This window comes from Merops nubicus, unplaced genomic scaffold (genome assembly GCF_000691845.1).
Source record: "Merops nubicus isolate BGI_N331 unplaced genomic scaffold, ASM69184v1 scaffold21458, whole genome shotgun sequence".
Taxonomy (NCBI): domain Eukaryota; kingdom Metazoa; phylum Chordata; class Aves; order Coraciiformes; family Meropidae; genus Merops; species Merops nubicus.
The window spans coordinates 9758-37582 of NW_008625376.1; the positions used below are offsets into that span (position 1 = coordinate 9758).

The 27825-nt window shown below is 41.5% G+C and overlaps 1 protein-coding gene across 1 annotated transcript; it reads right to left on the reverse strand.

Annotated features, from left to right (window-relative positions):
- Positions 1 to 270: 270 nt before the first annotated feature.
- On the reverse strand, positions 271 to 27825 carry ACER3 (alkaline ceramidase 3). Its single transcript, XM_008945663.1, has 9 exons — positions 27778 to 27825; positions 23280 to 23332; positions 21069 to 21150; positions 19906 to 19941; positions 11068 to 11126; positions 7259 to 7360; positions 2914 to 3018; positions 1159 to 1204; positions 271 to 930 (listed from the first exon to the last, which is right to left on the reverse strand). The coding sequence occupies exons 1-9, from the start codon at positions 27799 to 27801 to the stop codon at positions 877 to 879; spliced, it is 561 nt and encodes a 186-aa protein (XP_008943911.1). The 5' UTR covers positions 27802 to 27825; the 3' UTR covers positions 271 to 876.

A 27825-nucleotide genomic window follows, 5' to 3' on the forward strand; every position in this document is an offset into this window, starting at 1 on the left:
AGTACAAATGGGTCATGGGGAGTAAAAAAGTAGGAATAGAAAAGGAAGGCGTGCAAATAATAATGATACAAAATTAAAAAAGCATTCCTTGTGTTTATACAGTCACCCTGCAGTATCCTGCTGGATCACTGGTCAACGAAATTAGGAATTCAGTTTCCACAAAGCAACAAGAACCCCCGTAATGCTTCACCATCTGAAGTGTCTTCTGCTGGTCACGCCCTGGAACGTCCTCCATGATGCACCTCAGTTGGACTGAAGAGAATATGGAAGCTTGCTACAGAATGAACTCAATGGCACAGGTATCCCAACCGTTTTGCTTAAAATATAAACTGCAAAGGAGGCTGTGGAAAGCAAGATAGAAAAAGCCCTAAATCAATCCTTACAGACTTCATTAGTTGTATAAAAGTGCGAGATTAAAGTAGTTCAGGTGAAGCATTCAGTTCACTATAGGCCACACAAATGCTTAGTTTGGCCAACAATGGCCTGGTTTAGTCATTCAGTTAACAATATTAGCATAAACCACAGAAAGAACAACAACTGAATGAAAAAAGTATGCAATCCACTTCAAAAATGGTTAGTTTTCTGTGACCAGCACGAAATATTAGCTCAGGATCATCAGCTATACATTATGTACATAAAAATATTGTGTCTTAATCTTTGTTTTAACAACTTAGAATAAAGCTGTACTAAACGTTATATCCCTAGTGTGCCAACTCTTTGCTCTGTTCCGGCCTGCTGGAGTAGTGACACAGAGAAGTCCTTTCTGTGCAATGGTTCTTGACTTGATCCATAATTTTGACACTTCAGCCACAGTAACTGTTGAATTGGTTTTTTTCAGGCAGGCTATGTGACCTCACGCGACTGCCGAGGTCGCAGTCAAAGCTTCTTGGGTGGCTCCACAAGAAGAACAGGCCATATTCCAAAAACAAACTGTTAAAAGAAAAATGAGAAGAAAGATTTCCTGCAGTCACACAGAACAGAAACCAAACACTGTTAACCATCACTTCCATTGCATTTCTTGAGATCTAAGTAGAAATCAACGATAGCACCTTAGTGAGCACCAATACATGTTCAATGCACAAGATATTTTTCTCATTTTATTTTCTTTTCATTTTCTTTATTTTTCTCATTAACGGACACAAAACACTGCTTGCTTACCTTCACCTTTGGCCTGTGTTTCAGGAAAAGGGTCCTCGTGTATAAACTGAGGAAAAGGGAGAAAAGCATGCTTGTAGTTACTTGTAGAAGACAGCATATAAAAATAATAATGAGGGACTAACCCAAGTTTTATTTTCCAACTAGAAAAGAACTGCTTCTGTGATCGAAGAGCTACCCATCCTGCCTAGATTTATGCAAAATAAACATTAACCTGCAGTAAACCCCTTTGTGCTAGACTATGATTAGCAAACTAATCTACCCTATCACCTACGCGGGGAGAAAGAGAGAAACCCAGAGAAGTAAATTCTCTCTGCTATGGAAAAGAATAAACAGGGACTGGAGCCTGTCATTTTGGGAGGATGAAATTAAATGAGCGTACCACAAAGTGCGGCAGATGTTAAGGGAGGAGGTGGGGAAGCAGCAGAGCTTGATTCTGTATCTCATTTTTGTTCTTATACGACCTCTCCCCTCGGCAGATGTTTTCCTGTGGCTGACCTCGCTTTTTAAAGCGGACGTAGGTGATGCCACTGAGAGGCTGAGAAAATACAAGGGAAACTACTACAGGGGAAGTCTGCAGTTCACTGGGGTAGGACAGACAAATCAGGCATCTGCACATTCCCCAAGGGCTAGAGGATGCAAACCCAAATGATTTTCTCTGTGCAGCATGCTGGAAAAACCTCGCCTATGCTATCCAAAACGTCTGCATCTGCTTGGCTGCCACAAGGAATTTCCTTCAAAGAGATGATCTCAAGTTGTTTAGGGCAGCAGACAACCTGTCAGTCAAAATGGAGCAGCTGTTTTCCACATAGCATGACATATTTTATATATACATATATATCTATTATCTATATATATCTCTACACACACAGAAGTATAAATACACTTCCATATACACATCTGTATATAGATATACACATATATGTATATATAAAAAAGGTATCAGAATAGTTACTGCAAATGTACATATTTGCCTTGCATTTTCCTCTTACTAGCTATTTTAACATCTGCTACAAAAGGAGAATACTGTTAGGGGGAGAAAAAAATGTTTTGTTTTTTTTTTTCAACTACACATAACGTATCTGTTGAACAGATACTTCTCTTGGTATTAAGTGGCAAAACCATTTCATTACTGAACAAACTACAGAAATTCTTCAGATTCCAGCTTAAATCCTATTTTTATTCCTGATTCCACTAGATGGTGGCACAGAGCAAAAACAGAGGCAAAAATCAGCTGTCTGTACACTTGCAAACCTAGTCTCTCACTTAAATCTTCTTCTAAAACTAATATCCTGCACTTGTGGGAACAGCTCTGCTCCAACCACTTCAGCTGTCAGCCTTCTGCAGGACGCCTGCTAGTTTTCAGGGGTGACAGCAGCTATCAAAAAGATTAGTTACGCTTCTAAAATTAAACATGCTCAAGTACTTCAGGATTGGTGTTCAACAATTAACAGCTGATGGTTTTAAATTAATATCCTGTCAAATAGTTTTGCAGTTTTAAATGCTAGAGGGTTGCCATCTCTGAATTGCATTTTTCTCAAAACCAGGACTCTTGAAAGATAAATGGTTATATTTTGAAGATATAAGTGACTTTTAGACCAGCTTTTAAACTGCAAAGAAGGAAGAAAAACTCCTACTTGTTTAGTAAGAAGTTGTTTTCTTGCTTTACTGGCCAATATAAGAGTTTGAATTAAATCTAAACCTGGAAAGACTGCTAAGACTGCTTTATAAACATCCAGTTTAGAAAACATTTCCTACCTTAGCAGGATATGGAGGTAAGAGCCCAGGCCTGTGAGGATGTGCCACCATGCATGAAACTGTGTCACAGCACCCACAACGGGAGGCATCTTCTCTCGTAGTGCTCTGTAAGAAAGAAGAACTGCAGTGGGTTTTGTTTGTTTTTTTTCAAGCTAAGCAACCTCAAATTGCTGGGCTTGATTGTCAGATCACACATTGCTGCTTCTGTATCTCAGGCATGTGCTTCCTGAGTGAGGAGGACTCAAGCAGTCAGGTTTTCAGCAGGTGAGGAACAGCAGTTACACCTTATACTGCCAGTATAGAAAGCCATTAGCAAACTGGCTTTCTTATACATTTAAGGAAAACACACACATACACACTTCTTCACACAATGGCTCATTAGTGACCTCTGGACTCAATTTTCACAGAATCCCAGCATGGTAAGGGTTGGAAGGGACCTCTGGAGACATCTCATCCAACCCCCCTGCTCCAGCAGGTCACCCACAGCAGGTAGCCTAGGATTATGTCCAGGCAGGTTTGGAATCTCTCCAGAGAAGGAGATTCCACAGCCTCTCTGGGCAGCCTGTTACAGGTCTTGGCCACACTCACACCAAAGAAGTTTCTCCTCCTGCTCAGGTGGAACCTCCTGGGTTCCAGTTTGTACCCACTGCCCCTTGTCCTGTTGCTGGACACCACTGACAAAAGTCTGGCCCCACCTTCTTGCCCCCCACTCTTTAGATATTGAGAAGCATTGAGAAGATCCCCTCTGAGTCTTCTCCAGGCTCAACAGCCCTAGGGCTCTCAGCCTTTCCTTGCCAGGAAGATGCTCTAGTCTGTATTTCTGGGAATATATTTATGGGATCCTACAGTCCCACCACTTGAGTTCTACCATTCTCCTCTCCCAAACCCTATGAACATAGAATGAAATGCTGAGTTTAAGGTCTGAGAGAGAAAAAGGGATCCACTGGACATGACATTTGGCAATCACACCACCATATTCTCCAGCTCCATGAAGTTGAGCCTGCCTTTCTCTGTTACACTCCAAAAAAAGGGACAAAATGGATGTTTGGCAATGAAAATTGAGGGTCTTGAAATACTCCATCACCATGCTTTGTATTTTGTATAGCTATGGGATGTGAGATGCTTTGGAAGAGGCTACAGGATGGAGACAGAGAAACAAATGGAAGGAGATACCTTGCCCTGACTTCTCACTTGGCCTCTGCAGATAACATTTGTTTTGGATGAAGGAGGAGCACATGTTTGCACCTGCCCATCTTCTGTTTTGATTTTCATTTCACATTCACTCAAAACAAAAAAGGGAAAGCCACAATCAGAGGTGGTAAGGGAGAAAAATCTGCAGCTCCTGTACTCTCTGCTTGATGTTACAGTGTTCAGTTGCCCTGACTAAAGACTAATCCCTGAGCTGCTGCTTGGTCTCCAGAGCTGCTCGGTCCCCAGTGTCAGCACAGAGCTTCCATTCAGTCAGCCTGGGAATGACACAGTGGAACACACAGACTGTCACCTTGGCACAGCCCCTGAGCCTTTGGACAGCAGGAAATCTCAAAGCTCAAGTTCAAAAGTGCATGGATTCAACCAGGGAAACCGAGTGCTACAGATGGTGTTTTGTTTTCTTTTTTAAATGTAAACCCAACTGCATGGAAAAACAAATCCTGAATCAAAACAGTTTTGAACATTAAAATCAAAAAGAGCAGGTAGGTGGATGATTCACAAGTTAGAGATTTAGAGAGCAAAAAATTACAAGGAACTGCAATATCTTTTCTCCAAAGGTTTGAGTTATAAAACCACCTGGAGAAACTGAAGGCTCTGCAGAAGTCTGAATAAAGCTAGTAAACAAGCATATTGGGTTTTTTTTTGTTTGTTTGTTTGGGGTTTTTTTGTTTGTTTGGGTTTTTTTTCTCCAGCGCCATAACCAAACATGTATTAGAAGAAGAAATATTCTTTTCTTTTCACTTTACAAAATGAGGATGGAAAAAAATGCTTCAGCAGCTGGTGTAATCTGAGTCTAGGAATAAGTTCAAAAACCCTGTGGGCCTGCAGCAGCTCTGCACATTTGGTGAATTGGGGTTATGGACTCATCACCAATGTGATGCAGCTGCAAAAGTCAATCCTGAAGCCAACATTTGCAAAGTCACTGCACACCCACCCACTTGGGTTGGCAAATAACTTTTCTATCCCATCTGTATCAAGAGTTTTCAAAGATCAGGCACCATGTATTATACTCACTACATTTATATCTTTTTTAAAAAGTTTCAAGAAAACTCTGTTGGGATCATAGAATCATTAAGCTTGGAAAAGACCTCTAGGATCATCCAGTCCAACCATCAACCCAACACTACCACGACCATTCAATCATGTCCCCAAGTACCACCTCTACACGTTTTTTGAACCCCTCCAGGGCTGGGGACTCCAGCATCTCCCTGGGCAGCCTGGGCCAAGGCCTCACCACTCTGCCAGGAAAGAAATTCTGCCTCAGATCAAATGGAAACCTTCCCTGGGGCAACTTCAGACCACTGCCTCTCATCCTATTGTTGGTTACTTGGGAGAAGAGATCAACCCCCACCTCTGGCCTCCTTTCAGGGAGCTGACAAGAGCCAGAAGATCTCCCCTAAGCCTCCTCTTCTCCAGACTAAACACCCCCAGGTCCCTCAGCTGCTCCTTACAAGCCATTTTCCCCAGACCCCTCCCCAGCTTTGTTGCCCTTTTCTGGACCTGCTCCAGCCCCTCAATGTCTGTCTTATCCTATGGCACCCAAAAGTTAACTTTCAATTGGCCTAACCTAGTGCAAGGCCTACATAGCCAAAAGGGACAGATGGAAAACACCAGATTTCTTTACAGTGCTCTGTGATCTGACCTTGATAGAGCAACCTGCTGGGAAAGTTCTGTACATCACAGATGCAGTGGCATAACAGTGTATCAGACAGTGAAGTATTAAATTTTCTGGATGCTGGCATCAACCTTCCCCTCTTCTCCAGCTTCTTGTGGAACACAAGCATCTCAACTAAGCCAAAGAAAGGTGCCATGATGCAGTTCCAGAGGAACATGCGTTAGGAGAACAACTTGTTGGATTAGTGCTATTTCTTGCATGGAGGGGATATCTAGACATATATCAAGATCATAGAATCACAGAATATTTTGCGCTGGAAGGGACCAATAAAGGTCATCCAGTCCAACCCCTCTGCAGGGAGCAGGGACATCTGCAACTAGAGCAGGTTGCTCAGAGCCCCGGCCAACCTCACCTGGAATGGTTCCAGGGATGGGGCAGCGACCACCTCTCGGGGCAGCCTGGGCCAGGGGCTCACCACCCTCAGCGTAAAGCATTTCTTCCTAATATCCAACTTAAAGCCTCTTGCATTTTAAAAACATTAATCCTTGTCCTGTCATTACAGATCCTGGCAAAAAATCTACCTCCATCTTTCTCACAAGTCCCTTGAAGTACCAAAAGGTTGCAGAAAGGTCTCTGGGGAGTCTTCTCCTCTGCAGGCTGCCCAAGCCCAACTCTCTCCTGCTGGGCTCCCAGCAGAGGGGTTCCCTCCTTGGGTCATTGCTGGGGCTCCTCTGGCCCCGCTCCAGCAGGTCCCTGTCTCTGCTGTGCTGAGGACTCCAGAGCTGCCCCAGCACTGCAGGGGGGTCTCCCCAGAGCGGGGCAGAGGGGCAGGATCCCCTCCTTGCCCTGCTGCACACCAGGATGGGGGTGCAGACCAGGGTACAGCTGGTCTTCTGGGCTGTGAGATGTTGGGCTCCTACACGCTTTGTCTGAAATTTTACCCCATTTGGCAGCAGACTACAGAGAGGAACTCTTTCCTGCCCTCTGCAAGTGCTACGCCAGAACACTTCAGGCTGATAACGACAGCCAAGCACGGTGTACTGGCTCACAGAGTTACTGCTCTGAGACACTCAGCTAGTGTTTATTGCTGACAGGTACATTGCAATACATATTTCTTCAACCTGCAGAACTACTGCTTTTGATATTTTCCTGGGAAATTGCAAGAGCAGAAATTAAAAAAAAAAAAAGGAGGAAAAAAACCTCATTCAGATGAAATCAAGTGTGAATAGCTGGCTTTAGTAAGCCACATGTCTTCAAAATTACTTCAGTGACATTACTTTCTCACAATTTAAATTGAAGTTAAAAGAAATATCAATTATTTAAAAAAATATATCTATTCATGGATGAAAAAAAATAAAAAAAACCCAACACTGAGTGCTGAATCTAGTCAAGAACAAACTGGATAAAATCCTTGTGTTTTTTAGGACATAAAATACATACCATGAGATGGTTTTGAATATACACCACAAAAAAATGCTAAAAGACTATTAAAAGCTATCTGGACAAAATGAAAGAACTCACCTCAATTTATCACAGAAGATGTTGTCCACATTCCAGAGAAAAAATCCCATTAAAAATACAGTTAGAGATGTATAGCCCAGACCTCTAAGCCATGGGTATACCCTAGAGAGAGAAATAATGCAGTTTAGTTCAAGATGCTTTAAAGGCAGCTTGTAATATGTATAAACACTACTCCATACAAACAAATTGCTTTATTAAAATATTTGTTTTCTTCCAAAAGAATATGGACTTCAAATCCCATCTACTGAATGGCTGTGTTTTACCTCCTCCCCTCTCTCCTGAATTCACACTCTCTGAGACTGGTTTTTTAAATGTTTTACCTCTAGATTTCTGTTCCCCTAAATACTGCACTCTCCTAACACAACAAGTAAGTGAGGAAACTGAACTAAAAGGTACTAGTTCTTCAGGCTCATGCATCATCTTTCAGTTAAAAAAGTAGCCATGTTACAATCTGGACTCTCCCAAAAGGAGAAGCCCTTTTCTAATAAATAAATCATATTCCTATTCTAGGGCACTTGTTTAAATACAAAATGCCTGTAATACTTCAGTGAATGTAGACCACCATGACCAACAACTAACCAAATGAATGGTTTTAAAACTAATTTCCTGTGTTTTTTATTGTGGAGTGCTAGTGGGAATGGGAAAATATCCATTTCATGTTGGGGAAAAAAAAAAAAAAGAAGTCTTCTTTAGGATATGGAAAACACACTGAAGAATCAGATACAAGAAAGTGCATCATTACTAAATTTACCTTTGCCATCTGCATTCAGGTTGGACCATGGAATTGTGAACTTCCTACATGGAAGATGGCAGCACTTCCTCCTTTCCACTAATAAGAAAAGTCCAAAAGCAATGTCAGCCCTACAAGGCTGCCATGAAATACTGTTCGAGTTACTTTTAAGCATTATGAATGCACAGTTCAGATTCTGGGTTAGAACACATTCCTGAGCTGCTCTTTCTCCACTGTGTTTCTACAGAGTAGATGTTTCAGAGCTATGAGCACTGCAAACCAATTTCACAGCATGGTCTGGGGTGGAAGGGACCTCTCAAGGTCATCTAGTCCTGCAGGGAGCAGGGACATCTGCAACTAGAGCAGGTTGCTCAGAGCCCCGGCCAGCCTCACCTGGAATGGTTCCAGGGATGGGGCAGCGACCACCTCTCAGGGCAACCTGGGCCAGGGGCTCACCACCCTCAGTGTAAAATTTTTTTTTCCTGTGTCTAGTCTAAACCTCTACTCTTTTAGTTTAAAATCATCAGTCTTTGTCCTGTTGCAACACACCCTGCTAAAAAGTTTGACCCTAGCTTTCTTAGAGCCCCCTTGAAGTACTGAGAGGCCCCAAGAAAGTCTTCCTGGAGCTTTCTCTGCTCCAGGATGAACAAAGCCAGATGTACCAGCCAAGACAGGTACAGCTTCTTTCATGGGGCAAGCTAACCAGATACAAGTTGTACATGCTCACAGCAAGTGCACTGCCAATATAAACTAGCAAAATTATTACTTGTTTAATCTAATAAATGCATGCAGCACCATGTGGTACATGACAGAGGCTACACTGTGATATTCCCAACTCGGTGCTCTAGAGACATCAGCAAGGCCAGGACATGCAAGAGCACTAAATGGTATGTTATACGTGCTGGTAATTAGGTAATTATGGCTAGAATTGTTCAGGGAATAAATGGTGGTGTTTTGTGAAGGAATGAGAGAGAGGCTGGCACCACTTATTAACGGGGAGCATGCTTTGTGAACAGAGAACAATATTTGCCAAGTTGTAATCTTGGGAAGGAAGCAGGCATGAGAAAGAGATGAGAAGTGTGGAGGGAAACAGGCAGGAACAGCAACAGACAATGAGGATAGGAGGAGGCAGCAGCCTGGAAGGATGTTCTTTGAGATTTTTACTCTAAACTCAGAGCGACTCTAAACTCTGCACTAAGAAATATGAGTGATAGGAAGCTAATATATATTAAGGAAGTAAGAAACAATATAAAGCAGAAATGGGGGTTGATTAAGTAAGTTGAACCAGGCTTGGACCTGACCTAGTTAGAGATGTCCCTGGTGATTGTAGGGGGGTTGGACTAGATGCCCTTTAGAGGTCCTTTCCAAGCCAATACTTTCTAAGATTCTGTTTCATGACTCTATGACTGGAGAAGTGCAAGCACTACTAGTGGAAAGACAGGGATATGTTGCAGCAATGCAGAGGAAGTAAATGAAAAAAGTGTACTTGGGGATGACTTCTAGAGAAAATAAAGGGTGCCTCTAGGTTGGCAGAGTTTCTCTAGCAGAACTAGTTAAAGTTAGGAGTAGTTTATTTAGAATTTAGAAGTAGTTTAAACCTATTTTACTCCCCATCTCAACTTTCTAATGAGCTTGCATAATCTAACTAATGGGGAAAACAAGTCTTTGTAGGGCCAGGCTGCAATGAAGCAGTTGAGCCAATTAAAAAAAATAGACTCCAAGCCCCTGAAACTGAAGAGAAAAAGTAGGTGGAACTTCCTCGAGCAAAGTCTATCTCTGAAAACAATGAATGATGCCCTGGGAAGGGGGAACGGTGCTGTTACTGATAGCGACAGAAGACCATGAAATGCTTCAGAAATAATGAGAATGCACAAGCGTGTGGAATTTGCAGAATTGGAAAGAGAACAGGCCCAAGGGTTTGTCTACACAGACAGAAAGAAATTTAATCTAAGTGACTAGAACTGTGCTAAATCCTTGTATAAGAACAAAATTTAAATTACCTGAACTTGATTCCACTTAGTTTCCCTTGGAAGTGAAATGAGGTAAATCACTTAAGGTCTCGAAGTTAGGATTACAATTTTGGTGCTCGTGGGTTTGAAAACTGACTTTAAAACTGATGACTGTTTCTAAAGCTGCAAGGGACATGCTATCAGTTTTAAGTTCTTGCTTAATAATTAAGTTGGTGAACATTTACACTTGGTCTGTGGGGACCTCCTGGGTAAAGTCAAAGCAAATTAACGGAAATTGCAGCTGGAAGGTGATTCAATGAATCTAACTTAAATTCCCATATTTTGTTGAACTCTAACTTGCATTCCTGAACAAATACCTGACAGACATCAGTAACTTTCAGGGGCAATCCCCAAACACATGAAAACACCAACTGCTCACAAGGGAGACAGGAAAGGGCAACCAACCCATCCCCTGAGAGCTAAAGCTTATGACTCCAATGCTGATTCAATTCCTTTTTCTTTACCTTCACCAGTCTCTGCTCTGATAATTTTAATGTCTCAATGTCTCCTAACATTTCTGATACCCTTCTGTTTGTTATAAATAGCTTTTTTAGTTCGATTTCTTTAATGCATACCTAACTTCACTCAGTCAAACTGTAAGGAAAAATATCATTTAACCTTCTGGTCGTTATCTTTTACATTTGAATTTTAGATAACTTGAGTAGGGAGGAGTAAAGGAAAATATGAACTGATGGTTCAGCTCTGCAGTCTTGCTCTCACCTCTCTCCATGTTCATCGTTAGAGTCTGGATGGACAATTGCTTTCACATGTCACCCAGCAAAACAAAGACCAAAACTCCATACCCCTTGAAGTCCACAGCTGAAGCCACTAGCAGAGTACCTGGCAGTGACCTCTCATCACAAGTGTAGAGATCTCAGTTTTGTTTAAACCTTAACCCAGTGGATTCAAAAAGAGGTAAGATTCCCTTCCAACCAAGCTGAGCATGTGAGACCACATTATATACCCAAAGCAATTTTGCCATTGCAAGTTTGTCATGTTATACCCACCAAAAAAAAAAAAAAGCAAATGCTAAGTTGTATCTTATAATGCTGAACTAAACAGTTACTTACCATAATACTATATAAACAGATCGTAGAACTATAATGGAAACTAGTGTTCCATACATGATCTGGAAATAAAAACAGAGATCAAAATTAGCAGGTGGATTCAAAAGACTTTATAAAACACCACAGGAGTGAAAAAATTTTGAAGCCTCTGTTGATGTTTAATTCTTAGACTGCTGAAAACAATATCCCCTCTAACGTCCTCTGCAGAAAGTCTTCCATAAAGACTTCAAATAAAAGTATGATTATAAACCATGTCCTTTATCAAGTACAGGAAGTCAGTTGTATAAAATGGTTGTTTTGCTGCTTTGAATTAGAAAGCAAACACTAGATGGCACTCAGAAAGCATCCTGAAATGAATGTGGTAGCTAACTCCCACCACCTCTTCCATAGCTGTGCATTTTAGCCCAGCATCGTGTAAGCATCAGCTAAAACCTTTTGTGAAAGCTCTTCTTCCTTCACTGATATTTGATTAATATTTTTTTCCTGAAAGCACACACCTGAATAAATTATGCGCTGTTCCCACACTGAGCACCACTATGCTAGAAACTTTCCAGGAAGCATTTAAACCCAACAATTACATTATAGATTGTTGAGATTCAATCTAAATATACAGTGGGAAGGCTGCATGCTCTGAAAAGATCCCCAAGCAAAATCTGGCTCATTGTAGGCTTGATAAATTGGAATGTAATCACCTGACCTGTATAAAAAGTCAAAGTAATCATTTATTTTCTGCCTCGTGATCTTTAAATCGCTCTCTTTTTTTTTTTTTTTTTATGCACAAGCTTAAGACCCACATAACACCATCTCCAAGATGTACAGACTCAAGAAATGAAACACGGTCAGTCATGCCTGAAAAGTGATGCAGAAGCCACTGCAGCAGGGAGGATTTTCAGACACTGGTGACATTAAATTACTCCCCATGCTTTTTATTCTGAAGGCTGTTCTCCTCCTGCCAAACAGCAGTTTGTTCCAAGCAGCTGTGCCTTGCTCTTTGCCTCTCTCCGGCGGCCCAAAAGCTCCTTGCTATTTTTTGCTTCCTTGCTGACTTACTTTAATTTCTCATTTTACTTTCAGTCAATTCCAACCTAACATTGCCTTGTTTTAAACAAAACAGAAAAGTGATAAATCTTTGCTGCCTATTTTCAGCCACTAAACCTTTTGGAAGTCCATGAGGACAAATTTTCAAACTCCTTTCAGGATGTCGTTTGCAGCACACTCCGTATTATCAGTGCATATATAAGGACCGAGACAGACAACAGAGCCCTTCAGTTTGACATCAGGTGAGAGTAAGCTCCAATATTGACTATGCAAAGTCATTCAGCACAGCAGCTCTTTATTTGCATTCAGAGTGAGATCAAATAACTTCAGTAACTAACCTACTACTCCTGTGCGTTCTGCTCTGTAGAGCTAAACAAAGCAAAACTCTTTGAAAGGCTAATTGGTTCTGGCTTGTACTTTATACAAAACTGTTAGCTAATTCCAGTCCTCCTGCTTGGGTACAGCACATAAATCAGGGGTAAAAAAAAATCACAATAAAACCCACTAGACACAGCCTGAATATCAAGTGTTCAGCAGTCCCAAGCTAAAGGTAGAAAGGGGACTGCTTAGGTGTGCTGTGTACTAGTACAGTCCTTCATCGCTGATATTCTGCCTAAAAAGATCCCACCATATAAGAAATACAGACTAAATTAAAAAGTTAAGTGCCATTTTACTTCATTTAAAACAGCCTGCTTTGTTTTAATCAGATCCAGTATTCTGAGAGAGGGATGGCACAAAGGGAGAAAACTCACAGAAAGGCTTCTCTGCGACCCATATCACAACTTGATGCCCTTTCCTTGCTGATCTCCTCCTTCCTACAATTTCCATTGCTAAAATGCTCTTCTGCAGCAGAGACACAGGAAAAACCTACCCATGGGATGTCATACTCATTAGGGTTGCTATCACCTTCACACTTTTATCTGCTTTGCTCTTGGGCTCTTTGTACAAGGAGTTAGTGTCAGACCATGCAGAAAGATACATGGTTTATAGGCAGCTTGGGTAAAACAGGCTAAAAATGCCTTTTTTTTTTTTTTTTTTTTTTTCAAGCAGCTGCTAAAAGCAGGGAAAAGCAAAAGCTAAGAGCTTTCTTTGTAGATCCTTTGGCTTGGTATCTCCTAGTGAGTCGCTTAATGGCTTGGAGAAGAGGTCAGTCTTAATGGAGGGGGGGAAGGAAAACGAAAAAGAACCTTCCAGTGACTGAAGAAGAATTACAAACACTTCAATTCCTCACCCTTTCCGCTCCCCAACACAAACAGGTTGTTAGCAGTAAAACAACTCTGTGTTTAAAAGCCTATGAAAGCTGTGACCAACCAAGTGCTCTGCTCCTCCTCCTGGCTCTGAAGGGGAGCAGGCAGGAGGGGTGGGGGGATGCACAGAGGTGTAGCCGCACGTCTCGCTACGGCTGTGTCTTACCAGAGGCCTATAAATCCAGCTACACAACTTCGTTTACACTTCAGGGAGCAGTGATTACTTTCCGTCCTTTACCATTCATGGATTTACTGGTTTCATCGCACCAAAAATTTGTTTGGTGCTATCTGTCCACCCAAAGAAGAATAAAGTATATTAAAAAAATTGTGAAGTTATTCTGGTTGGAAGAGACCTTTAAGATCATCAAGTCCAGCTGTTCCACCAGCACTGCCAGGTCTCCACTGACCCATGTCCCTCAGCACCACATCTCCACAACTTGGAAACCCCTTCAGGGATGGGGACTCCACCACTGCCCTGGGCATTAAAAAAGAAATTCTTCCTAATGTCCAAACCTAAACTTCCCCTGGTGCAACTCAAGGCTATATCCTCTTTTCTCCCAAGGAACAAGTGGTAGGACAAGACCAACCACCATGTCACTCCAACCTCCTTTCAGGGAGTCAATAGTCAGAAGGTCTCCCCTGAGCCTCCTTTTCTCAAGGCTGAGCAACCTCACGTCCCTCAGCTGCTCCTCACCACACTTGGGCTCCAGACCCCCCACCAGCTTTGTTACCCTTCTCTGCACGTGTTCCAGCATCACAACTTCCTTTAGGGAAGGAGGGGCCCAAAAGTGAACCAAGGATCCAATGTATGGACTCGCCCGTGGCCAAGTCCAGGGGGATAATCCCTGCCCTGGTCCTGCTGGCCACACTACTGCTGATCCAAGCCAGGATGCTGGTGGCCTCCTTGGCCACCTGGGCACACGGTGCCCCATCTCCAGCCAGCTGCCAACCAACCCTCCTAGGTCATTTCCCTCGGGCAGTTTCCAGCCACTCTTCCCCCAGCCTGTAGTGTTGCAGGGGGTTGTTGTGACCCACGTAGATCTACCTGATTCAAGTCGACTCAAATCTATGAATTTCTTTAGCTCCCTTTGCTTCTTCTTCTTTAACTTATGCATCACTTCATTGACAGATGAAAACCAAGCAAGTTTTGTGCTATTTTGTCTCACAGTGCCTTTAAATGGTAAGTTGAAGAATACCCTTGCACTACACTGGAAACAACAGGGAACAGCAGCATCTCATCATACTTAGCTGTCACCAGACAGTTCCCTCTTCGCTGTCTAAGATGCAAATACAGCTGCATGTATTTCAGCTTTGAAGCCTGTATCTTTGCAAAGGGAAAACCCCCAAAGTCTTACAATACATAAAAGATTACCTGTTAAGAAGGCCAAATATGAAGAATACCCTTCTAATGCACTTCATGGGTCTGTGTTTGGCAGCATGTTTGGTGTGGGAGCAGTTAGGCAAATCATAGGGCCACTTTTTATGGAAACAAGTATGACACAGTGGGGGAAGAATACAAAACTGGTTCTTCATCTCTCCTAGCACAGAAAGCAGCAATAGCTGATTATTTCCACTTCTCTGTTTCCTCTGCCCCTGGCCTTCTGCCCATCCTTGGTTAATAAAGTCAATTTATTAGCCTCAAATATTAGTGTACACATTAGGAACTGCACTGAGAGATTTTAGGTTCCCAACAGCCACTGCTTATCTATTAATACACCAACCAGCTCTCAAAACACAAAGTACTTGAAGTTGGAAACTGTATTTGCAACTTACAATGAAGAAAATGGACTTTTACTTGTTCCCAGGTTTCTGAAAAAGAAATCTGAGCAGATTCACAAAGGAAGGACAACCCCCACGATGACACTGAAACACCAAATAAGTCAGTATAGTTGGGGGTGTTTAGTACCACATGCTGCCTTGACACCTCCTGAATGAACTCATCCAGGTTCCTTGGTTGGGTCCCATTTAGCTGCACGCACGTGGTGGCAAAGGGACACACAAGTCACTGCTGCTGCAGGGCACAGAGCAGCTCTTCAGAGCTTCTGGGACACTATCGGCAGCAGCAAACTTGAGCTTCCCCTTCAATGACTTGTAGAGCTGATCCTCTGGAGAGTCTGAACATCCTGCCACGTTCCCTAAGCTACTGTGCAGGTAGAAGCACTAGCCAGAATGAAAGCTGCACTCGCTTTCTGGAGGACATTCCCAAACAAGTTGTCTGAGAGTGAAATGTCACTTAAATTAGTTTTATATGTGGCCCTCAGCAGGACAATGCCAAACAGGAAAAGCTCTGAGGGGAAAGACATGCCCTGAAAAGGTCATTTTTAACATACTGCTTGGCAAGCTGGACATGCAGAAAGAATGAACATGCTCCACTAAAAGATTCCCCAAAACAGGGAGTCCTGTAAATCTGAACAAGTTGTGCCCTGATATAACACATTCTCCATGCAGTTTCAGACTCCTGCATGTACTACACACAGATTTCTCTGTGATTTCACTTCCTTCCCTGCACTGGTGTATTTAAACACCTGTGGAACACTATTTTATTAAGCTTCTCATTGAAGCAAATAAAATACCTTTTTGTCCCACACTCACTCTCTCCCTCTTACCCACAGTCACCTTCGTAGGTAAATCTAATGCTTGTATTTTACTTCTGTTGCTGTTACAGAAGATTTGCTGATTAAATTATGATGCTGTGATCATTGAACGCACCCAGGTGCTCCCTCCTCCCCTCCTTTGGTGAGCTGTGCAGTTTACAACAAGAATAGCTGGCATTTGCCCATCAGTCCATCCTCTTCCATTTGGAGTCATTTGTTACCCTAGCCCTCGAAGGTTATGTCTTTATCTCTTCCTCTGTCCTCAGTGAAGCCTCTGAACTTTGTATCATCATCGCTACCCTCAGGACACGACTCTGGTTTTCCTGCTGTAGCAAGTAAATAGAAGCAGTGCTAACTAGTGACCCCCAGAAAGTCCAGACTGAGACTGCCTTTCATCATCTGTAGTCATTTTCCACCAGTCCTATACCCTAAGTTTCCTTTCGTATTTGCAGTTCTCAGACTGATTGACTTCTCCAGTTTGCTTAGTTTCTCATGGGACACCACAACATCACTGCAATGTCTATACAAAAGACACTTCCTAATGTAGAAGAAAAAACTGTTTCTAATTACCTTTTTGTTATTTGTTTGCTCAAAATTTGCTTCAAGCTCTTGCAGCAGATGACTGTGCAAATAAAACAAGTTTTTAGATCTATTTTGTTACTCACAGAAATTGGTTCCCTACCTGAGGGAGTTTTTAGACCTATTTTGTTACTCACAACAACCTGTTGAGTTCCTCAATCACATTCATGTCAGAGAGTAAATTTGTGTGCTGGATGAGAAAGAGTGGTTTTCTTTGACAATGATGCTGGCTTAAAAACAGCTTGGAAACTGGGATGTAGGGTTGTTTAGCACCATGGAAATTAGGTAATATTAGTGCTCTAGCCTGAGAGATTTTGACATAAACAAGGCAATATATGCCTGTAAAGGCCACTGCTGTCTTTCATATAATTGATGAGGTGAGAAAACATACCAGATCAGCTGTCAGGCAGGAAAGTGTTGTTGGTTTTTTTTTTTGTTTTTTCCTTTTGATGATGTAGAACCTCTAACTGACCAAAACACGTATCTCATCCCTCCTATGGTTAAAGTACTAATACCCTTAAAGCTCTGCAATATGTGTATGAAGAAAAAGAAGTTGATCTCTGTTGCCAGTGTGCCATGAATAACAAACTGAAATCCCCTTCATGCCCTGCTGGCAGTAAGCAATTTATAAGCCAAAGTTGGGAAGGAAAGTAGAAAGTAATGCACTGAAAAATGAAGCTTGGATCCTGGCTACTAAATATAATAGGATCCTTTTCCATTCTTATTGCTCTCCTTTCAGGGAAAAAACCCACACTGCAACAATGAGCAATATAAAGCTGCCCATGTAGTTATTCCCCTTTTTTGCAGGGCTGACAAATGATGATGATGATCCCAGACAAATACCTAAAGGAATCAAATGCTGCTTTATGTCCTCACACTGCTTTCCAACACAGTTAGTGACTGAGACTTATTTAAACTATAAATGCACATGCATATTTAACTTTACTTCAAGTCTAGGTGACCCATTCAGTTGGAAAATACTGATATTATATTGAGTTTTTGTGTGTGTGTGTGTGCACTCTAAAATAAAGGACAAGTATTAAGAAAATAGCCTTGCTTAGCTGTGCAGTCAGAAAAATATTTCCTCTGGATTTGCAACATATTTAGCAAAAGATTGTGAAAAAATGAGTGCAGTACTTGAACGTTTGGAATTTATCCATAATGGTACGTTCTCCATAAAAATCAGTTTGGAAGAGTTGTAAAAAGTCCAGCACTTTTATAGGCCTAAATCTCTTCTACATTGATTCCTCATGTATAAATCATAACAGGGAATTCATATTCTCAACCCAAGAGAAACCAGATGAAAAAACCCTAAAGGTCTGGGCAACAGTTTAAAGCTTCCCTCTTACCTGACAAGTCATGATATCTATTGTCTTACATATTTGTGACAGGGGACAATACCTGTGTCAATGCAGCAAACGGGAATAGAGTGAAGCTGTGAGGTATTTATTGCAATAAATGCAGGTTGAGCAGATAACTGATTAAAGAAATAGAAGTCCAGTATCAGTAGTAAATTTTGCATGGTTAACAAAATTACTTTAAATCCCTTCACTCAAAACCAGTTATAACCAGCTCAGTAAAAGCATCAGAAATCACTTTCACTCCAGCCAGTATTTTTCTGATGGAAATGTAACTAGGGGAAAAAAGAAAGGATTTAATTAACGTTATCAGAACCCCTGCATGTTTCTCTTTTTATCTACAGATAGGGCAACAATTTCTGTTTCTAGGAGAGATTATCTGGAGCAGCTGGGAATTTCTTTTATTCATCAGTGCTTCACTAACTCACCACCAGGAATCACGTTATCATTTTACAAAAGCTGATGCAGCAGGCACATTCTGACAAGTGATGGCACTACCAATTTCTCAAATCAAGGCTTTAAAACTCTGTCCTGCAAAAAGCTCAGTGCTTTTGCTTGGCAATTTTTCAGCTGTTATCCCTAATCAAAAAATCATGAGGAAAAACTACTCAAGGTGAGCATAAATGAGCATGATTTCTAACCTCCTGTGAAGAGGTAAGTGATCAAGTCCTAGCTCTGCAGACAGTGGATGCATATTAAAACTCTTGGGCTGCTACAGAAGGAACCAGGACCAAATATGCCACTAAGCCTGTAGGCCCACAACAACTAGACTGCTTTGTAACCGTAAGACACTTTTGGCTTAAATTTAGCTTGAATTTATACAAAGTAAAATTGAGCAGTTAAAACCAACCAAACCAATAAGTTAAAGTGGGGAGAAAAATACGGTGCTTAAGTTATCCAAGCCACAGAATCTATGATTCCATCACAATGGTTTTAGTCAGAAAAGACCTTTAAGATCAAGTCTGGCTGTTACCCTAGCACTGCCAGGTGCTAAACCGTGTCCTTCAGCACCACATCTGCACAGCTTGGAAACCCCTCCACAGATGGGGACTCCACCACTGCCTTGGGCAGCCTGGACCAGGGCTTCACAACCCCTTTGGGGAAGACATTTTTCCTAATAGCCCACCTCAACCTCCCCTGGCGCAACTTGAGGCCTTTTCCTCTTGTCCTGTCACTTAGTTCCTTGGGAGAGGTGACCGACCCCCACCTGGCTCCAGCCTCCTGTCAGGGAGCTGTGGAGAGCCAGAAGGTCTCCCCTGAGCCTCCTTTGCTTCAGGCTCAGCAATCGCAGGTCCCTCAGCTGCTCCTCACCAGATTTGTGCTCTAGGCCCCTCACCAGCTTCATTGCCCTCCTCTGGACATGTTCCAGAACCTTTCAACTTCTCTGTTGGAGGGAGGGGCCCAAAACTGAATCCAGGATTTGAGGTGCAGTCTCACCAGTGCTGAGTCCAGGGGGACAATCTCGGTCCTAGTCCTGCTGGCCACACTAGTGCTGATCCAAACCAGGATGCTGGTGGCCTTCTTGGCCACCTGGGAACATTCTGGTTCATCTGTAGCCAGCTGCCAACCAAGCCTCTCAGGTCCTTTTCCACGAGGCAGCTTTCCAGCCACTCTTCCCCCAGCCTGTAGTGTTGCAGGGGGTTGTTGTGTCCCAGACAAGTTACAATGCCAGGTCATAGTTTCAAGGCAGGTGCTAGCAAAATGAAGACAAGGATTCACTAAATCCTCCATCTCACACATCTCAGCCTATAGGCAAGGTCACCTTGCTACATTTGCCACTGATGAAAGCCACACAAAATACTGTGTGAAATGCTAAACCACAACATGCACTAAACCATTCCAGCTTTTCAGGTCACCAAGGAGGAGGATGCCAACATGACAGGCAACAACACTGCTGAAAGAAAAACACAAAAGGCAATTTGTGCTTGCCTTCTGTCTTCCTCTCAGGTACAAAATACTGTAAAAGATTCCACTAAAACAGCATCGTTTAAAAGCAAGATTAGGTTCTTCCAGAGCAAGATTTACCTGATGAAATACAGGCTCCTTCAAATTCAAGTAAACCTGGAAAGATTAATAAAAAAGAGAAATAATTGGCCACGGAGAATGATCATAACACTATTCATCTAAATACTGTCAAGACTAGTTCTGTTAGAATGGAGACACAAGTGCCTACTCATGCACCATAATGTTGATGAAACATTTGAAGTTTCCTCTGGCAAAACCTGAGGTTTTAACTGTGGAATTATTTTAAATTAAGAAGCACAAATAGAGGTATTAACATCTAGAATCTCATCATTTAATAGAATTGCAACATAACCAAAACCAATTAAGATGCAGAAATTAGCAGGCATGTTCTCGATACGTGCTGCAAGAAGAAACCGTACTCTGGTTTGATTTGCTATTATTAATGTTTTTGACAATGCTTTAACAGTTTGGTTCATTTTACTAAAGGCTCATAGTTCTCCCTGTTGTTAATGCAGTTCATTTAATTTCTGCTTTTGAAGAAAGAAGGGCACTAGACCTTAGGTATAACATGCCACCAGTGTAAAAAGTTTTAGGAGGCACAGAACAGGCACGTATTTTGAAGGTAGAAGATGACCTATAATTTTTTTTTTTTTTTTAAGAAATGGTTATCGGTAAAGACAATGAAGGAGATTCCATCTGTGGCTGACAGTCAGCACAAAACTAGTTTTAGTTATAAAGAGGACACCCTGTGCTTAGAAAAGGAGTCAAGGTAGTCATGACACAGTTAAAATTCTTCCGATTTTCTTAACTGCTAAGTTCCTCTCTCACCCTGGCTGTTGTTCTAAAGCACCAGACAATATTCTGGACCGTGTATCACAGTTCACTTTTTGCAGTCTGTTGAACAGGGTTATTCTTATTTCTGTAGACATATTAAAGCAAAGGAAGATGAGGAATGCAGCTTGTCCAAGGTCTCATAACAAGTCATCAGTGATTGTTTTTCTCACATTCCTATTCTAGCAACTAGACTACTGCTTTTCTTCTTCATTTATTCTATACAGGTTTCAGGTTTCTCTGGCCAGCACATAATTTTCCCAACAAAAGAATAATTTGTCCTTCTTGACTGGAATTGAGAGGGATTCAGTACTGCTTGTGTAATGTTCTTTCACTGGCAGGAAAACTGTCAACCTACAATTAAAAATGCTGTATTAGAAAAAGTTACTTACTATGCTGACTACAAAGCTGTACGTTATTAGCAAGAAAAGCAATGGATAATTGACTGTGTTCTTGTACTTGAAACATTCATACCTGGAACAGAACACAAAGGAGAATGATAACATTCATCACTTACCATATAAAAGATGCATTTTTCAACGTTTATTATCACAGAATATGTGAGAATTGATCCAAATGAGTCTTAGGCCCCTCAAGAAATTGTAGCTCCTCCAATAAAGATGTGTCATTTCAATATAAAAATTCCCATTTTTACCAATAATTTTTTTTTCTAAATCTAGTGGAAAAAAAACCCAATAAGCTCATGCATGTACAAAAAATAACCCAGTCAGTGGAAGGAGTCTGGGAAGCAGAAGTGTTTTCAGAAGGTGCTTAAGGGCTGATAATTGGATGGCAAATTAGAAAGGAGTTTAAAATGCAATACAGCTGCCAAAAACATTACATCTGTGAGCTAAAGGCAGCATGGGAAAGGGACAGCCTTACAAAACAGGGAACTCCAGGGATCTGTTAAAATGCAGATTTGTTTATGGCTTTACTACAGTCACAGTGCAGGAAATTTGCTAGACTGGATACTGGTAGACGTGGAAGGTAAAACCAGCTAATTGCTCCCAGTATGTAAAACAACTAATTAAAATTAGCTTCATCATCTCTACACTACACTTCAGTCACAGTTGTGATGGAATTACACACATACACACCCCAGATCCTATCTCCCTCAGAAAAAAAAGTCAAATCCACCTCAAAAAAATGAACTTCGGGAAGCACAAAATCACCAGGGCTAGAGGAAGTTGTCCACATAACTCCAAGTTACATTTGCTTAGTTTATTTACAGTTTCTAAGCTTTTGAAAATTGACACCATTGTGGATGAATAAAACGAAATACAGAAAAATATGTAGGAATGTCTGAGGGGGAAAAAAAAAAAATCTACAAGACAGCACAACGTGCTCCATTGCAAAATGAGTCAGGAGGAGTGAACGAGGAACAAGAGAATGTGCTGTGCAGAATCACCCCACCACCTACCTTAAAGAAAACCAAAATTATTATTAAAGGCCTCCTAAACTAAACATTAGCTCATTCTTCAGAACATTTTAATTACTGCAAACATACACACACAGAATCTCATTAAAGCTCTAAATGCAGTAAAAGACTGCAGTGCTTTTGAAGATTATTGAGTAACCACGGCACAAAATAGGCACAATTATTTTTTCAAAGAGATTTTTAGAGCCACTTCTCATCCTTTTTCCCCAATCACATTCAAATCGGACAAAATAAATGCAAAAGCAATTTTGAGGCGATGGGGAGCTACAATGGAAATACTTCCATTAACAGAGGCATTATGATTCTGGTCCTCAGTCTGCACAAATCATACTAATGTATGCACCTCAAACTGATGGTAATTTCCACAGAGGTGGGTTGGGTCCTAGAGCATCCCATCTCCATAGCAAGCTACCAGTAACCTTCATCAAAGAGATTCCAATTTTTAACGGCTGAGCGCTTAATATGTTCAAAAGCAAAAAGACAAATGTTTTTTGTCTGCAACAAGTTGATTTAGCAAAATCATGTTAAATCCACACCTTGCAGCAACAGGCATGAAAAAGTCAACTTATGATATCTTTCCAGTTGCCAAATGCTAAATTGCCTCCAAAATTAAATGGGAGAGAATATCCCAGCATGGCTTTAATGCTGTCAAACATGTTCCAAGCCACTCTCCACAAATATGCACTCAACTTTTCATGAAATCTTTTTTATTTCATTTTCCAGATGAGTGGAAAGCAGGTTTAGCCAGAAATCTGAAATTTGCATTACATTACATCATTGAAACACATCTCAAATAAATTACAATGTTGATAATTTTCCAGGCTTTGCTGAAGTAAATTTTATTATGTCTGTTGTTTACATACCAAGTAACACTGAGCTCTGGTAGGATATTACACAAAGTCTGCAACAAGAGCTTTTTGGTTTTTTTCATGCTAAACAAACACTATTAAAACATCTCTAAATGAGCAAAAATTAGGACTAAAGCCAGCCTAGTGCTCTAACAGCCAAGTCATAACGCTGTAGCAAAACTAAGATGTCACAAAAATCTGTAGAAGCTTCAGTGTTAGCTTTACTTTCCACCAGGTTGGGCATCACAGATTAGATATTTCAAAAGTTAACATTTCATAAATATTCAGGAAAAAAACCACATTTTACAAATACTTACAGGCAGTAGACAAACACACAACAACTGTATATCATTGGCAGTTCATCCAACAGCTACAAAAAGTAGAGACATCAAAACATGAAAACTACTTTTAACTCAAATGCTTGTGTAAATTAATTAAAAAGAGATAAGAAAACAGTTTTTAAGTCATCTGGATATCCACCTTCTTGACTGTACTTTAATATGCAGCAATGTCAAACCCTTTTCAACTCCCAAAAGCTTTCTGCATTAATAAGCTTATTACTCTGAATCTTTTGAATACTGTGTTTCATTAAAAGCCCAAGCCATTTTCAGTCTTCATACCTCCTGAAACATTTATATGAATTACTTCTGGGAAGTCAGATTGAATAAGGCCACCCCATTTATAGCCTGCTCAATACAGCCAGTGGCATTTCCTTACTTTTGTAAAAACTTCACAGTGAAATTGAAGCAGTTTCTCTCACAAGAGAGGTGATTTCTCAAGAACAGGTATGCTCAAACCTGCTATTTATTTATCATTAGATGGGGAAAAAAATCATGGCAACATTTTCTTCTAATACTTTTCTTATCAAAGTATACTAACAAATTTTCTGATTATAAATAGATATTAAACTTACCTCCTCTTAAAAGGGACATAAAATCATGAAAATGCAAAACTATACAAATGGGTCAGTGAAGATCCACTGCCTCTGATTTCTAATATGTTACACAAACATTAATAGTTGGGCATCTTGGAATTGTTACACCAGGTTTGACTCATTCCTAAATAAAACAAGAACTGCATGCAAACAAGATTTTGATCTTTTTCCAGCGTCACTCTAAGTTGTGATCATCACCACATCTGATAGCTGGGGACAGTCTTTTTAGCAGGGCCTGTTGGGACAGAACAAGGGGTGACGGTTTTAAACTAAAAGAGGGAGATTTAGACTAGATAGAAGGAAGAAATATTTTACATTGCAGGTGGTAAGACCCTGTTCCAGGTTGCCCCGAGAGGTGGTCGCTGCCCCATCCCTGGAACCATTCCAGGGGAGGTTGGCCGGGGCTCTGAGCAACCTGCTCTAGTTGCAGATGTCCCTGCTCCCTGCAGGGGGGTTGGAGTAGATGACCTTGAAAGGTTCCTTCCAATTCAATCCATTATATGATTCTGGAAAGTTGTTGATGGTCATGCCTGTACAGAAATTATCTTCCTACTACTGGTTCAGTGAACTTAACAAATCCAAAATATTTTTTTTTTTCTGAGTCATGAGCAGTTTACAGAAACCCTCCTACAAAGTCAGCTTGATTCTGTTTGGTTTGGGAGAATTTTTCTCACTGCCCAGGTGAAAATTTTCCTTTAGTTTTGAAATTTCTTAGTGAAAAAAAAAGGGATGTAGTTCTTTACAGAAGAAGAGAGATACATGATCCTGGGTGTGAACTACTAATAGCTTGTGGTTTTGGTCACAGAAATTTCAAGAACTGTTTCACAATATTGCCAAACAGATCTATGGTCTAGCTGCCACTGAAAGGCAGGTCTTGCTTCTTCACCTGCACTCCCATTGCCTCTCTTGAGTGAGGCAGTCATGCTCCTCTGGCCATCGTGAGCTGACCCAGCACACAACTAACCTTTCAGAAAAAGGTTAAAAAACCCTGAATCTGTGCATTATAGGGTCAGGGCGTGCAACAGGTAGCACAAAGAAAGAATTAGGAACATAGATGCAGCTGAAGCTAACAGGCATGTTAGGTGGCACTTTGCCATCACACTAATCTATCTTTGTTGCAATGCCTTAGAGAGGAAAAACTAGAAGCAATTGCTAAATTCAGCTTTATATTAATAATTTTTATTTATAAGTTCAGTGATATGCTTTACTAGGTCTGATAGGGATTAGCTGCAGGATTCAGGGACATACTGGTAACATCAGAGAGTCTCTCAAAAGATCCTAGTAAGAATCTGCTTGCAGAAGACAATGGTGGCCACATTCATAGAAATTAATGCTTCCCAAAATAGAGTCAACAGCATGTCTGAATGTGCCTGAACAATGAAGAAACATGGCCAGAAAGAAACTTGGTGAGCTGATTTTGCTGGTTAAATAACCGCTTTGGATTCCTGAGGAATGCCCAATCAAGCAGATTCCTATAGAAATGAGAGAAATGGAGAAGTGACCACTTCAGAAGTATTTTAAATAATTGCTTTCAAGGACAGAAGCCTTCATATTTACCTTAATTAAGCAATCTGAATTGACCATTTACCTCTCTCATCTGCTTCTGCCCGCCCTTTTCTTACCAGTTTTGTAGGTGCCATAGTCATTCTGATGCAACACCAGACCTACATGGTAAATACCATCAGTGACTTGGATTAAAACTACCTCTACACACAGGAAAAAAAAAAAACAAAAACAAACCAAAGCTGCGGGAAGAGATGAAAAGGTGTAAATTCATGGCAGTGTCACCACTGAAGAGAATATAGGTAAATCATACCTCAGTTAGGGAAGGATGGTGAAATGGATCTAGAAACCACCTTTTTCATGCCAATAAAAGCACCAAGTATTCTTACGTGGTGGCAAAGGTATGCTCCATGGGGGCTGCCAAGCCTCTAATGCATGCCAGAAATAAAAACCAGAGCATTATGGAGGCAAACACCACTATAGATTGTAATTCAGCTCACGTTTAAGACATCTGACTTCTGGTGTCCACACGTGCAGTGTCTCAGGTCCCATTATGCCATTAGGTATTTCTGCTGATCATCTGAAATGATCTGTCATCTCCAATGTGCCCACCCAGCACTGCTGATGAGTGTCTAAGAAACCTGCACCTTTGTGGGATGGCAGCTGGAGGCTCACAGGGTCTAAAAAGACACTAACCATCTATATTCAGACAAATAAATAATATTCAAGTTAAGACTGTTGTTGGAGTCTGGAGAACCACTCCACCTTGCTGAGTTTCTCTCTAAACTCTGCTGATTTAACTGAATTTCCACTGACTGAAATGGAGCACAGACTTCCAGCACACTTTTAAATGTAGATTCCTTAATTTTGAACTGAATCCCACTTCACCCTGACTTTGATGCAAAGATTAAGGAAATTCATCTTCTCAGACCTAGCACAGGACAAGACTTGTGTCCTGTTTGAAAAGAGGAAATACCAGGACGAAGATCCTTATGCCAAATGATTCAATAAAGAATGCCTTCTACTTGAGAATGGGAGAAAGCCTCAATTATTGCTGCTCAGAAGATACTGAATTCAGCGCTGGGTGGCCAGGCCCTAAGAGTGGTGGTGAATGGAGTTCAATCCAGCTGGTGGCCAGTCACAAGTGGTGTCCCCAGGGCTCAGTACTGGGGCCTGTTCTCTTTCATATTTTATCAGTGATCTGGACGAGGGGATTGACGCCACCCTCTGTAAGTCTGCAGAGAACACCAAGACGGGTGGGAGCGTTGATCTACCTGAGGGCACCGAGGCTCTGCAGAAAGACTTAGCCAGGGTGGATCAATGGGATGATGCCAATGAGATGAGGTTCAAAAAGGCCAAGTGTCACATCCTGCCCTTGGGTCACAACAACCCCCTGCAATGCTCCAGGCTGGAGGAAGAGTGGCTGGGAAGTGCCTGAGGGAAAAGGCCTGGGGGTGTTGGCAGACAGGAGGCTGGAGACGAGGCAGCGTGTGCCCAAGTGGCCAAGAAGGTCACCAGCATCCTGGCTTGGGTCAGCACCGGTGTGGCCAGCAGGAGCAGGGCAGGGATCGTCCCCCTAGACTGGGCACTGAGGAGTCTGCACCTCAAATCCTGGGTTCAGGACAACTGACAGGAGGTTGTAGCCAGGTAGGAGTCAGGCTCTTCTCCCAGGGAACAAGCAATAGGATAAGTTTAAACAGCCTCAAGTTGTGCGAGGGGAAGTGTAGGCTGGATATAGCAAAAATTTCTTCCCCAAAGGGGTTGTGAAGGCCCAGAACAGGCTGCCTAGGGAAGTTGTGGAGTCATCATGCCTGGAGTGATTGAAAAGCCATGGAGATGTGGTGCTGAGGGACATGGTTTAGTGTTGGATGTGGCAGTGCTGGGGTAGCAGTTGGACTGTATGATCTTAAGTATCTTTTCCAACCTAAATGATTCTATAATTCTGTGATTAATGCTATAGGTACATCGAGATAAACAGAAAACAGAATAGAAAACATAAAGATGAAAGTCAGGATACAATAAATAACAGTAATTCTAGTCTACACTGCTTGCTGTTAAGTCAAACCTGTAGGATTCTAAAATAACAACCTGAGTAAAAAGACAGTGTGATTTCCCACTGGATAAAGTGCCTTCTACCAGCATAAGCAATTGATTGTAGCTCTTGCTTTAGATGCAAGTATATATTCTTGTACATCCATCAGTGGAAAACATCCAATGAAAAAAGACCTGCACTACTCTTGTTGAGAGCAGGAGTCGTGTACAATGATACTTGAGGCAGATTAACTGACATATGAGTTTCATCAAGTCAAGAAATGGCAACACAGCTATATAGGGAGATACACGAATAAAATGATTCACAGCTACTTATCAATACTCACCTGCATTTCATACTTCAGGGTCATGTGGAAGCACCAAGATCCCAATCC

What these genes read in the sequence shown, in the direction of transcription:
- ACER3 (XM_008945663.1), bottom strand. Translation starts at nt 27,801, where the DNA reads ATGACCCTGAAGTATGAAATGCAG. An exon ending in AGGAGCCTGTATTTCATCAG is followed by an intron (nt 11,127 to 19,905) that starts GTAAATCTTGCT and finishes TTTTATTTCCAG; the next exon opens with ATCATGTATGGAACACTAGT. An exon ending in ATCTTCTGTGATAAATTGAG is followed by an intron (nt 3,019 to 7,258) that starts GTGAGTTCTTTC and finishes TCTTTCTTACAG; the next exon opens with AGCACTACGAGAGAAGATGC.